The sequence below is a fragment of the Manacus candei genome, unplaced genomic scaffold (assembly GCF_025592945.1).
Source record: "Manacus candei isolate 608988 ecotype Guabito, Panama unplaced genomic scaffold, ASM2559294v1 h1tg000088l, whole genome shotgun sequence".
Classification (NCBI taxonomy): domain Eukaryota; kingdom Metazoa; phylum Chordata; class Aves; order Passeriformes; family Pipridae; genus Manacus; species Manacus candei.
The window spans coordinates 1850581-1864544 of record NW_026138136.1 but is presented as its reverse complement, the minus strand read 5'-3'; the positions used below and the strand labels follow the sequence as shown (position 1 = coordinate 1864544).

The following is a 13964-nucleotide window of genomic DNA, read 5'->3' as shown; positions in this document are numbered from 1 at the left end:
ATACTAGAAAATGGCACTTTGGGACCCAGCTGCCTGCATACAGGCTTCCATTGCTGGTGACTTAGCATGGCCCAGAAAGCTGCCAGTTGGACATAAGACCTATGGGAGAGACCAGTGTCTGTGCAGAGGCAGCTACAGACCAGGGGGATATTGCAAGGCATAAAATGTCTATGAACAGGCAATGAAATCCTGCCCTTCACGAACAAGTGTGGCGCAAATAGCCTTCAAAAATGGGAAAGAATATTGAAGGTAAAAAACCCCTGAGAAACACATCTTTCAAAATACTGCACTGTAGAACTTCAGAATTTATCCAAAGCTTCTTCCTTGCCTTCATCACTTGTTTCCCCTCACAGTCATCTTTCCCAGAGGCTGAAAGTGGCTTTTTTGCATTTACTTCCTGTAGAAAAAACAGGGACAGCAACTGAAAGCACTATTTTACCAACATGAGTCTGTTGAAAGTGATTAAAACTTGGACTGAAATTTATTCTTTTAAGTACTCACTAGTTGTTTTGCTAAAAACCAACAGTTTAAATGGTGACTTGATTTGTAACCAAAAGGATTTTTCCTGAAACAGGAATGCACAACCAGTACTAGGGAGAAAGTAATTTCATGTACTGAAGGAATGGACAAAAGAAATTCTGAGCAGACACAAGCCAAAAAGCCTGAGACTAGCATAAGCCTCCTACTACATCAAACCAGAAAGAACAGGGGCACTCCTACGCACTGCTCACTTACCCACTACACAACATGGCTGTTCAAGCAGGTCTCAGAACAAGAGTTCTTCTCTTTCCTTAAATAATGCATCTACTGCTTTTGAAAACAACAACATATTGGTTACCGTGTATTTGTACTGAACATGAACACATACACTACTTTGAAAACCTCCAACTCAGTCCTACCAAGGAACCTGGGCTATACAAACCTCTGTTCACTTTGAGAAGTGTCCATTTAAAAATGGCATCTTTTTACTCACAAGATCTTTTTTTAGCATGTGCTCACTGAGCATCATAGAATCACAGAATGGTTCGGGCGGAAAGGGACCCTAATAATCATCTAGTTCCAACCTCCCTGCTGTGGACAGGGACACCTTCCACTAGACCAGGTTGCTCAGAGCTTCATCCACCCTGGCACTGAACACTTACAGGGACTGAGCATCCATAACTTCTCTGGACAACCTGTTCCAGTGCTCACCACCCTCATAATGAAGAATTTCTTTCTAACATCTGCTCTCTGAAACCTACTCTTTCAGTTTAAAGTCATTCTCCCTTGTCCTGTCATTACATGTTCTTGTAAAAAGTCCCCCTCTATCTTCTTAATAGGCTCTCTTCAAGTACCAGCCACTACCAGTTTTTACCTGCTGGCAAAGCAATCCCAGCTAGAGCAGACTGAACGCTTTCAAGCATTCAGGAATAAGGTTCCCATTATGAAGGATGGATTTGCATCTGAATGTGACCAGTTATAAATCATCTTCTGTCAAACTGAATTTTGCAACCTCTGGAAATCATCATCCCCTACACAGCAAATAACTCTAACCAGCTTTGCTGTGCATTTATACAGTATTCTCTGAAGTAACAGGGAAAAGGTTTTATACATGGTACACACAACAGAGCACATTTTACTATAACGGATAAATAGGGTGCTATGTCATGAGGCCAGACAACTGTAAAATATAATATCTTCCTTAAACAGCTGAAACACTCATAAGCTGGCTGGAAAGGAAGGCACTTCTGGAAGAACTTTATGTCTTTTCTTTACATGCAATATTCAGACATGCACTTCTGGTAAACAGAGTTTTTAGAGTCTCCTGGAATCCAGAATCATATGCTTAAAAAATACACAAAACAGGATTTGGAAAAAAGTAATATTATTTAGCATGTTTTTGAATTAAATATTCCACATAACAAAAGTGTTATTTTCATGTCACCAACTATATTACTTATATACATATGCCAAACAGTTAACAAAAGAATTAAGAGATGCCCTATCAAAACCAACAGCCATTTCTTGCTTCAGCAATCTGAAATAACTAGTTTATATCATAGACAAAGTATAGACAATATTTACAGAAAAGGGCTTTTTGGATCTGAGAACAATTATCTTTCAGAAGGTAAATTAAAATCCAGCTCTGTATTATAGTACAACATATCCACCACTGATCTAGAAGTACTTGTGGCAACCAAACAGATGAAATTCCTGCAACTGGGATTAGTATTTACAAAATATACTGATCAGCCACACAGAGGCTCATATAACTTTAAATATATATATACATATACAAGCACACATATATATATCTATATATATGTAACATATAAATAAAATTCAAAAGAACAAGGCAAAAATAAGAAAAAAAAGCTTCTGTCTTTGGAATGTCTAAATGACAACTATGCTTTTACTCCAGTGTTTCTTTGTTATGAATATACTTAACAAGTGGCACCTTTGAAAGCATTACATAGTCAACTAGGTAGTTTTGCTGAAACAATGACTTAAACAACAAATAAAAGTAACATATTTCCAAAATTCACAAAGAAAATAACGAGGAATTTACAGATTCAAAATGATAACTGTTTACAGCACCAGGGAACACTGTATAATAGAGGTGACATAGTGTGCATCAGACGTTCTCCCTGCTACTACAGAATCGTACGTTTACTTCACAGATTTAATATATGGCTGTGTTTTCCACAGATACTGAGATATGTACCTGCTGATCCAATACAGCAAACAACAGAAGAAGCTTTCATTGCAATCTCTTCTTGTTTGGATTCTTGTGAAATAAGTATTGCTGAGTTCAAAACCTCAGACTTTTACCATAAAAACTAACAACTGTCTGCCTCTGTGGCTGGAATGGAAATGAACATGCTCCCTTCTCAAGGGTTTAACTCGATAAAAGCCATGAAATCATGGTATTTTATTTTTTTTCAACGAATTCTCAAAATGTACTAAAAAGAAAAAAAAAAGCTTTGAACAGCAATACAGCATTTTCCTGTGCCATGTAAGAAAAAAAATTGAAGGCAAAACCCCACTATTTTATACTGCATGCATGCATCAACTCTGCAACATTTTGTTTCCAATGTCAATTATTTCCTTAAATATGTGAAAAAGAAAGCTGACGGACAGTTTCATGATTTTCCCACGAAGTTATTCTTCACTTCCATTAAAAATGGGAATCATTCTATTCTAAAAATTTCCAGTTTATTTTTTAAGTAGGTATACTGGCTGTGAATTCGAAGATGAAACTGTATACATTATTACCTGAGTTCACTGATTCACAGACAACTTAGCACAGATTAAATGGTGTTTTCCCAATATTCTTCTACAAGCTTAAAAAATTGAATTCATCTTTTAGGTAATTTCTGTAAATAATTAGAAAAACTATAATATATTATTCTATTGTTAGTATTTTCAATGCTTGAAGCTTTAACTGTAAAATTTGAGTCCCAGAAACATTTTTAGCTTTCAAATTTTAAGGTGTCATCGAAAAACATTGCCTATACTTTGCCATTCATTTGAAGATTCTTGTACCACTTCTTCTAAATTCAGAGCACGACTAATATCTTCCCCTTCCTGTTCTTGATGACTAGCAGGCTCTTGTACAGGACCTACCAAGGTACAAGAGAAAAAGGCAAGTGAGTATGATTTGATGTATAGCGTTAGAAAAATGCCAATATAGCATTTGAGAATAAAGGAATCATGCTGGGAAAGGTATTATACAACTGCTTCACATACTGCAGATTTATTAGACGGTCTTCGAAAAATTTAAAAAAATCTAATATCATTGTTTTCCTGGAATAGTTTTTGTACTGTATTTCTGTACACAGAGTTCCACATAAAAAACAAGGAACCAAAATGGCAACCAATCACTGTTTCAACCTGATTTTTGGGTTGCGTGTGCAACTATTACCTCATCAGCTGTGGTCTTTGGCTATTAGTGCTTAATTCCTTGATAACTTAAGGGAAGTATTTTGTGTTTTCCCAGTAAAGCACATGGCTTTCTGAACTCACCAGTACTACCACTATGCTACGTACCAGTGTAACCATGAGCCCGTTTCATATGCAGTTTCATATTGCTTTTCTGTGTAAATCCCATTGCACAGTAATCACATTTATAAGGTCTCTCTCCCGTGTGCCTTTTCATGTGGACTTTAAGGGCACTCTTCTGGTTAAATGCCTTTTCACATAGTGTACACTGAAATGGCCGTTCCCCTTATAAAAGAGAAAAACATATTTAATCATTTTTCATTTCAACAGTAAAATACAGTTCAGAATTCAGTAAAAATCATCAAGATGACCTAGAAATGAAACAGACGTGACCTTTTTCCTTAAGACCTTCTCTAAACAGTGCTACGGCTCCCTATTGTCAGTAAAAATTCCAAATTAAATGTCAGAATACTTATGTAAGTACTAAATCACTGATATTATCTTTCCTATCCAATTTATCATCTAAGTAAATTATTTAACAGAGGTGCAAATAAATCAGTTTACCAGTTTGACTTTTCTGTACTCAAGGAAACCTTCAGCTTTTTACATCATTTAGAGTAATGCAGATAAAGCAATGTTCTAGAATTAACAAAGGTGATGTCTGTAAGAAACTAAAAAGTCAAATATGTTAAAAAAAGAAGTGTTCTGCTAATTCTTCATGGGACCTGTGGCCTCCTATGCCAACAGCTTCTAGTGATTCACACATCTTACCAAAGGATTGATCCAAATCTACCAGAATACTACTGATTTCTAACTATAAATGCACAAATGTATTCATTTAAAAATATTTAAATGTTTAAAAATATTTACTTTGCAAAATTGACCTTTGATTAAACATTCAACACCCCAACCTTAGAGATCAATGAAAGACACATTGTATGTCATTAAGGACAGCTAAAAGCACTTTCTGAACTTAAATATACACCTTGTTATTAATTAGCACGATAAAGCACAAGCAGGAGTATGAATACTTTCCCACAATTGTTCTTAAAGGATGAATTTCTCTCTCCCTTCATTACCTGTATGTTAGTGTTTCCACATCCACTGTAGCTTGCATGCCAAATCCAATTTCTTGGACAATCAATACAAGGTCCCTTAAAGCAGAGAAGTTTTCTTTCTTTTTTGTCACCAACTATTTCACTAGTTTGAAGTGAAATCTAGGTTTCCTCAAGTACTTTTGATTCCATTTTTTTTATTCACTTAAAGTGAACAGCCTTTCTTCTGTTGTGTAATGGATTACCACATGGCTTTTGGGTAGAACTGGGAGCATCTGCTTCCCTCTAATTTCAACATTTCTCCAAACAGCTCTTCATTGGTAAATCTTAAAGTACGAGATATTTAGAGTTATTCAGAGAAATAATGCTTTTTCCTTCTAACCACTGATTCAGTAGGTATTGCCCATTAGAAATGGTTAAAAATGTATAACCAGGAGAGAAATCACACTTTCTCACAGACAAAGATGGTACCTTTATGAAAGCAAGTCAGTTTAGATTTACATTAGCCTTTCCTATCCTAGTCCATAGTCCTATCATATGGATATGTTGTCTGACACTGCTGAAATAGAAACATAAATACGAATTTAGCAAGGTTTGTTACAGTCTGTGGGCATTCCTAGCCCATGAGCACCCAGGTACAAGAAACAAAAATATCTAAGGATTTACTAAGTGAATTACAAGTCCTTCCAAACCAGAAAGAATTTCTCCTATGATGGTGCAGATGCATAAAGGAACTCTGCTCTGTTCCCAGACTTCCTGAAGTGCTCTTTGCCCATCACAATGGGCAGCATGAGTCAAAGCAGGGAGAATGCAAACTGGTTCTCTCTTGCTTTCTCAATATTTTGTGGTACTCTTAACTAGAACATTTCCTTTTTTAAGAGTCTGTGTTATTTAGGCCATTTATGCAGAAAGCAAATTACTGGGGAATTCTGAAGAATTTTAATCTCCTTGGATTTTAACTCCTGTCTCTCTTTTCCTGTCCCCAGTATAACCAGAATGTTCCTTTCTATCACAGTAACCACAAAACAGCTTGGTGTTGGGGAAAGAGAAAGCTCTGGCTGACTCACTGAAAGAGACAGCTATCCTTTTGTGGGAGTCCCATCCAGCTTAACAGCAACACAGACAGTTTTTCCCTGTCTTTTTTAACTCTAGCAGCCATGACAGCTCACTCTTGGTAGCAGTGACAGGGAAAAGAAAGAACTTGTTTTGGAGAACTGACTCCTATATTTAGAACTCATGTTCTTAAGAACACTGTTCTTCAGGCACAGAAGGTGACAGGGAAGGCAGCTGGGCTAACATCCTATGTACAGCTCTCAACTTGTAGCAGGGCAGAAGCCACAACCTGAAAAGCACTTACATCACAGAAAATGTGATGGCTTCCCTGGGAGAAGCCAGCATGATCTTTATTTACAGATTACCAGTTGAAGAAAATACTTAAGCGGAAAAGAAAACAACAGATTAAAAGCAGATGAACTGAGCAAGTAGCTCAATGACAATGAAGCCCTGTATACAGCAGTCAGTATCAGCAGTCAAGTCCATTCCTTGTTTAACATCATGGAGCACACCCACTCATTTGCTCATTCTTCTATATGCTTGAAGATTATCATCCAGTGTATTTACACCACTTTAAACAATGGCTTAAAATATGCTCTTATTAATCTGTTTCAAACTTTTACATACAAGCTCATGCATTCACATTACCACTGCAGTACTGCCAGTCCTAAAATACAGATAAGTTTAGTGAAGCATCATGAGATTTCAAGTCTGCTGTTCCTCCTTTTAACTTCCAAACATTTTGGGTTAGAAATTTACTTGGGATTTTTTAAGCTTAAGTTGATATTTAAATGCAGTGAGCTGAAAGCATAAGCGAGGACTCCAAACATAGCACCCTTATATTCATAAGAAAATCCCATGAGATAAAAATAATTTCTGTTGTTACCTGTGTGAATGCGACTGTGTCTCTCCAGCTGACTTGGCTTAGCAAAAGCTTTTTCACAAGTATCACACTTAAACACTCTAGGCTTCTGGGAGCTCAGCGACGGTCCAGCCTGATGGGTTTGCATGTGCTCCTAAGGCAGTATAAAAAAAAAAATAAATTTCAGACCACTTAAAAAAATGTCAGTATTTAACATAAACAATATATTCACACCTTGAAGACAAAAGCAGAGAATCTTAGTCATCAGCAGACAAGTTGGAAGAAAATGGAAGCCTGCATTTTTTTTTAATGAGAGATTATTATTTTGTATATCAACTCTTTGAAAGACTGATGCATCAGTATCTTTACATTTACATTTGAACAACTCCACCATGTATGTCTTGCTTTTTTTTGCATACGTTAGTCCCTTCACTAATTATCTGAAGCAAAATAAAACAAGCTGAACCAGAACTCTTGAAATGCTTTGTTCACCTACAAAGAGGTATTTTGACAACTGCATTTTAAGTTAATATAGGACTTTTTCCCCTCTCTCCTCCACAGTATCCATCTTCCTCCTTGTCTGATACATAGGTATTCCTCAGCACCTGAATTAGTACCATTCTGAAACTGTAGAGGCCTCAAACAGGGGACTATCACAACATACACTCATACACAGCCACACAATGCCAAGATGCAAATAGAACCACTTCATAATGAACTCTTAATTAAAAAAGAAGAAGAAAAAAAGAAAAAAAATGAAAAGAAAATCATTAAGGCCCTTATAGGTAAGACAGCAGAATGAGGATATGACATGTTTTACCTTCATGAAGAAGCATTAATAACAGCTCTAACTTCAGTGTTTTTAATTCACTGATGCTGGACCCAGAAGACTTGCAAATTTAGAAGAGTATCTTATGTTATCTATTAATTTTTTCATTTAAATATCTTTATTAATACCAAAAGAGAATTCAAATTAAAAAAGAAAGCAAATACATATATATTTAACTAAAAAAATCTATTCAAGAACTGTTTGTGAAACAGTACTGCAAATACTTGCCCACTTTTTAAAATGTGTGTGGATATTCTTTTCTAGTCTATCCATAACAGACTAAACTATTAATTAGTCTTTACTATACCTAAACAATAAGCCTTCTTGATGTCTATGGAGTCCTATTCCTCACTCCACGAACTGAGTCAAACTGTATCTGTAGAGTTTGTTTACACTGGAAAATCAGCGAGACAGTTACAGGGAAGAATATTATTATCATAATAATTATATAATACAGTACTACAGGGAAATAATATAAGGTCTTCTGAGAAAAATCAGTAATTCGTAAACCACGGCTTATGTGGAAATAAAAATCTTTTGCTTTTATCTTGTTTCTTACCTCCTGAAGCTTTGAAATTGTGGAAGCAAACTATGACCTACTCCAGAAAAATTAACAGAAACTGGTTGCTTCTTTCTTCCACCACAAAACATCCAACCCAAAACCCCCAAAAAACCCCAACAACCCCCCCATACCATTTTCTACTTGAAAGCAAACAAGATAGCATTCACATAGCCACCATAAAACTTTCTGTCATCTTTCTCTGAACAATTTGTGATGCAGTTCAGGTCCACTGATCTGTCAACCTCTTATCATTTTCCTGTAAAATATATATACTTTTGAAAAAGAGTTCATGGGAATACAAAGCTCTGAACTTCAAGCACCTCTTTAAAGACATATTTAGTATTTCATTAATTGTTCATGTGACATTTTACAAGTTTATTTGTGTAATTCTCATATTCATCAGCAAGGAACTACCTTGGGGTTCCAAACCAGCATTATCTAATTAGAAAATAAGAACAGGAAACCTTCTTTGAAAGGGCCCTCAGCCCCTCACACATGCACTGGTATGTCACTCTTATTCCCACTCTACCTATCCTGAAACATTATTTGTAACCACCTGTCAGAGACTGAAATGGTTGATGATTTATGCATTCTAGGAGACTTTTGCAGGCTTTTGACTTGCATGATACTTCTGATGGGCAATCAAGAGGTGTGAAGTCCTGAAAAGGCAAGAACTGACCTTGCAGGCTTTTGACTTGCATGATACCTCTGATGGGCAATCAAGGGGTGTGAAGTCCTGAAAAGGCAAGAACTGACCTTGCAGGTTTTTGACTATTGATACGTCTGATGGGCAATCAGGACCCGCCCTCCCTCTGCTAAACTTGAAAGGCGGGAACCAGGCGAAACACAAAAGACACAGCACAAGGTGCCTCAGGTGGACTAAGCCCAAAAAAGGAAAAACAACCCCTCATGCCAGGGAGGTGCCAGAGCATGCTGAGGGTATATAAACCGACTGGTGACTTTGAGAATTTGGGAGTTCTCCTTCTCCCCCACCACCTGCGAATCAAGACCATCGCTCTCAAGCATCGCTGGATCCAGTGGGCGGTGACTATGTCCATTTCTTTTATACTCTCAGCTTCTCTTTTCCCTTACTCTCATCCTGGTTTTCCTCTCCCCTAAACAGCTTCTCCCCCCCCCAAAAGGGGTTCCTTTCTTTTCTCTTACTCTCCCTGGCTCTTATCCTGCCTTTCTCTCCCCTATGCATTTTTCTCCTCCCCAGAAAGGTTATGACAGCACCCAAAAGTGTTAGCTTATCTATTGATTATGACAGCACCCAAAAATGTTAACTTACCTGTTGATTCAAAATTGTTAAAATAAATCTTATCAATATATATTTTCATACACCGATTATTTAGTGTCGTTTCGCTTTAATCCACCCCAAAGGAATTTTTGATAAAACCTGGGTTACCCCCCCCCTCTTTTCCTGGGGCGGGTCGTAACGCCACCTCTGAAAGACTGGCAGAAAGTTCATTTCATTCCATTGTTTTAATAAGATGATAGTGCTGTTTTGATTTCATCTTAGAATCATCTCTGTGCTTTATTTACTATCTACAGTTAACTTGCAGATATTTCCACTACATACTGATATGGAATTGGGCAGTTTAGTCCAATGCACATCTTAAGATTCTCCTCTCTGAAGCTGTAAAATCAGAACAGTCACCCACATCAGAAGGGGAACTGAAGTCACTGGACTGAAAATTTTTGACACTGGGGGCAGGGTGGGTGGTAGGGGTGTTCATACATAATCTCTAAAGAAGATTTTCTTGTGGATAATTGTGAAACTGCTGGTACTGATACCTTTGGAAAAAAACCCATATAATTAAGTACTGGCATCTAAAGACTGATACCCTTACCTCTTATTTGGATTTTCTGGAAAGCCTGAAGTCTGGCAGTGCCCTTAATATTTCTGGTGATCTCCAGAATACTATCCAGTATAAAATGAAGACCATGAGTAAGAGGTCACTGAACCCTTCCCAAAACCCTAAGCCAAACCCCATGGTTTCATCTTTGCTGAATTTCCTGTTAAAGGCTGCTTACAGCTGACATTCTGGAACACCTTAATGAAGAAGAGTCTGATAATGTGTGGAATTTGTTTTAGTACATGATGGTCCAGTGGTAAATGAAACTGTCCTTTAAGACCCTTAAGATCAAAGCCACACATTAACCCAGCACTGTCCTAACCTACCACTAAACTACGTCCACTAAGCCACTGTTCACAGTGCCACATCTACATATTTTAATACCTTCAGAGCTGGGTACTCAACCACCTCCCTGTAAAGCCTGTGCCAATGCTCGACAAGCTTTCAGCGAAGAAATTTTTCCCGAATAGCCAATCTAAACCTCACCTGGCACAATTGAGGTAATTTCCTCTTGTCCTATTCCTTGTTACCTTGGAGAAGAGGTTGACCCCCATCTGCCTACATCCTCCTTTCAGGTAGTCGTAGCTATAAGGTCTCCCCTGAGCCTCCTTTCCTCCAGGCTAAACAACCCCAGCTCCCTCAGCTGCTCCTCACGAGACCTGTAATTGACACTCTTCACTAGCACTGCTGCCCTTCCCTGGACACACTCCAGGATCTCATTGTCTTTCTTGAAGTGGGGGACCCAAAACTGAGTTCGAGGTGAAACCTCACCAGTGACAAGTACAGGGGGACTATCACTGCCCTGGTCCTGCTGGCCACACTATTTCTGGTACAAGCCAAGATGCCACTGGCTTTCTTGGCCACCTGGGCACACTGCTGGATCTTGTTCAACGGCTGTTGACCCAGCTCTTTTTCTACTGGGCTGCTTCACAGCCACTCCACCTCTGGCCTATAGCATTGCTGTGACCCAAGTGCAGGACCTGTCACTTCACCTGTTGAATCTCATACTGTCCAAATCCCTCTGCAGAGCCTTTCTGCCCTCCAGCAGATCAACACTCCCCCACAACTTAGTGTCCTCTGCAAACTTATTGAGAGTGCACTCGATTCCCCTTGTCCAGATCATTCATAAAGATATGAAATAGAAGTGGTCCCAGTACTGAGCCCTGGAGAACACCCCTTGTGACTGGCCACCAGCTGGATGTAACTATTCACCACCACTCTGGGCGTGGCCATACAGACAGCGATCAGTGCACCGGTCCAAGCCATTGGAAGACTGCTTCTCTAGGAGAACACTCTGGGAAATGGTGTCAAAGGCTTTGCTGAAGTTCAGGTAGACAACATCCACAGCCTTTCCCTCCACCACTGAGCAAGTCACCTTGTCGCAGAAGGAAATCAAATTACTCAAGCAGAACCTGCCTTTCATAAACCCATGCTGGCTATGCCTGATCCACTGACCGTCCTGTATGTGCCACATGATGGCACTCAAGATGAGTTAATCCATAACCTTTCCTGGCACTGAGATCAGGCTGACAAGCCTGTAGTTTCCTGGATCCTATTTCCAGCCCTTCTTGTAGACAAGTGTCACATTTGTTAACCTCCAGTCAACTGAGACCTCCCTGGAGCCAGGGCTGCTCATAAATGATTGAAAGTGGTTTGGCAAGCTCTTCTGACAGGTCCCTCAGTACGCAAGGGTGGATTCCATCCTGCCCTATAGACCTGTGTCTCAGGTCATTGGCCATTTCCCCTCCCTCCACTGAGGTGTCTACGGTGCTGCACGCACTGGTACAGGGACGCTTCAGACATGCTCCAGTGTACTCAGCACTGTGGAGAAGACTGAAGGGCCTTGCTAGCATATGATTCCTCAAACATTGGTGTGCCATCCACAAGCTTATCTCTAGTGAGACTGGTTTTATCCCTTTCCCCCTACAAACCTAGTTTAAAGCTCTTTCAATAAGCCTCGCTAACTACTCAAAGATCCTTTTACCCCTTTGAGACAAGTGTAGCCCATCCGCAGCAGGCCTGCTGTCATGTGGACCAATCCATGATCAAAAACCCCAAAATTTTGCTGGTGATGCCAGTCTCAGATAGTTATTGATCTGCTGTCTCTTCCTTCATCATTCTCTGCAACCAGAAGGATAGAAGAAAAGATTACTTGTTCTTCTGATCCCTTAAAAAGTTGTTCCAAGGCCATGAAGTCTCTTGTGACTGCCTTTGAACTTCTTATTGCAACTTCATCGCTGCCTACCTGAAAAATCAATGATGGATAATAATCCAAGGGACATACAAGGGTAGGAAGTTCTGTTGTCACATCTTTAACTTGGGTCCAGTATATAACAGAAATCAAGGTTTAATTATGACAAAAAAATGTAACAACAGCCAGTTCTAAGAAAACAAATTGAAGAGAGACCGATATTTGGGTTTTGTTATCATTACTTAAGGAAAACAAGTACCAATACTGTTTTGTTTTTTTTTCCTGAAAAAATTCTTCTAAACAAGAAGTTTCACAACAACACATTTTATGACAGTTTCCCCAAGGTCCAATAGTCTGGTTGACAGACATAATCAGTCCAAGGGGGTGAACTTCACAAACGGAGCACATTTCCTTAAAATACGATATTGGAGTTAAAGGAAATCTATTGAAGAGCTCTCCTAAAAGCTACTTAGTACAAAGACATTGCCTTTGGCTCTAGGAATTTCCTGTTATAAACTCTGGAAGCTGGCAAAATTCTGGGCAAGTTATATGTTTGCTCTCTTCCTAAAGATCTTCTTCAAATAACTTCCATTTAGTATCTCTCAGAGATAGGATACTGGTCTGAACATAGCACTTGCCTAGTACAGCCCAATATCCCTAACAGGAACATCCTATAATCCAATTAGGAACTTAAATACACCATTAATTTTTTGAAAAGACTTCAATGTATCTGGTTGTCCATCATCTAGAAAACAGAACACAGAAACTATCCTAGACAACAGCAATAACATAAGGATATTTTAAAACAAACGCTTCCTCTACAAATGTCACTTCCACCCACAAGGCAGAATCTACAAATCAAATGATGAGTGCATAGCAGATAGCTTCCTGAGATTCCAAAAGATTATCTGGAAATCAGGATTAGCAGTGATGATATTCATATGCACTTAAAGTGAAATCTTTTCCTGGCACTACTACTTGCATGACAGGCATTCACATTTTTCATTCTGTAGTCAATATATGCATTAAAATCCTCTCCGTGCTCCAGAAGAGAGTTCTCTATCTCTATTATCACTTAGACTCCCTCTCTCAGATGCACACCTCTCACACTGTAAAAGGAAAGCAAAGACAAAGGGATAACAGGTACCTTTTGTTAATATCACAAAAAGTCCAAAACAAAGAAGGAGTTAACAGAACAATCAACTATTATTACCAAATACCTTGAGATGTGTTGCCCGCTTGAAGGCCTTATTACAGATGTGGCAAACGTGTATTCGTTCCTTGCCATGAACCTCCTTACAATGGTGCGTCAGCATGGTCACTGAATAAAAGGTTTGACTACACTCAAAACACTGGTGCCCACGACTTTCTTTTTCTGCTTGACTGCTTTTAGTCACATTAGGGGAAACCTCTGTCACCTACAACAATTTACAAAAGCACTATCAGATAATTTCATAGGCACATCCACAACATTGACTTATTTTTCTGAATCTACCTCAACCAATTTTTTGAGAGTACTTACAAGCAACTTACAAATACAAAGGAATTATTTACATACAGAAGTTGTATGTATATATGAATTTCTATTTCACTGCTCTTTAGAATGACATATATATGTATTTTAAGAAAACT

General features: G+C 38.6%; 1 protein-coding gene across 9 annotated transcripts in view; it reads right to left on the bottom strand.

Annotated features, from left to right (window-relative positions):
* Window positions 1–894: 894 nt before the first annotated feature.
* The window catches only part of ZNF236 (zinc finger protein 236), a 72676-nt gene continuing 59606 nt past the window's right edge, over window positions 895–13964 (bottom strand). For 6 of the 9 annotated variants that reach the window (XM_051812664.1, XM_051812665.1, XM_051812666.1 and 3 more), the window contains 4 exons: window positions 13553–13750; window positions 6916–7045; window positions 4030–4206; window positions 895–3602 (listed from right to left, as the gene is read on the bottom strand). In XM_051812664.1, the coding sequence (XP_051668624.1) occupies window positions 3475–3602; window positions 4030–4206; window positions 6916–7045; window positions 13553–13750 (633 nt within the window). In that variant the 3' untranslated portion in view covers window positions 895–3474. Of the gene's footprint in view, window positions 3603–4029; window positions 4207–6915; window positions 7046–8027; window positions 8115–8413; window positions 8839–9727; window positions 13442–13552; window positions 13751–13964 lie in introns of those variants that run through there. The other 3 variants (XR_007908598.1, XM_051812671.1, XR_007908599.1) reach the window with 3 other exon arrangements.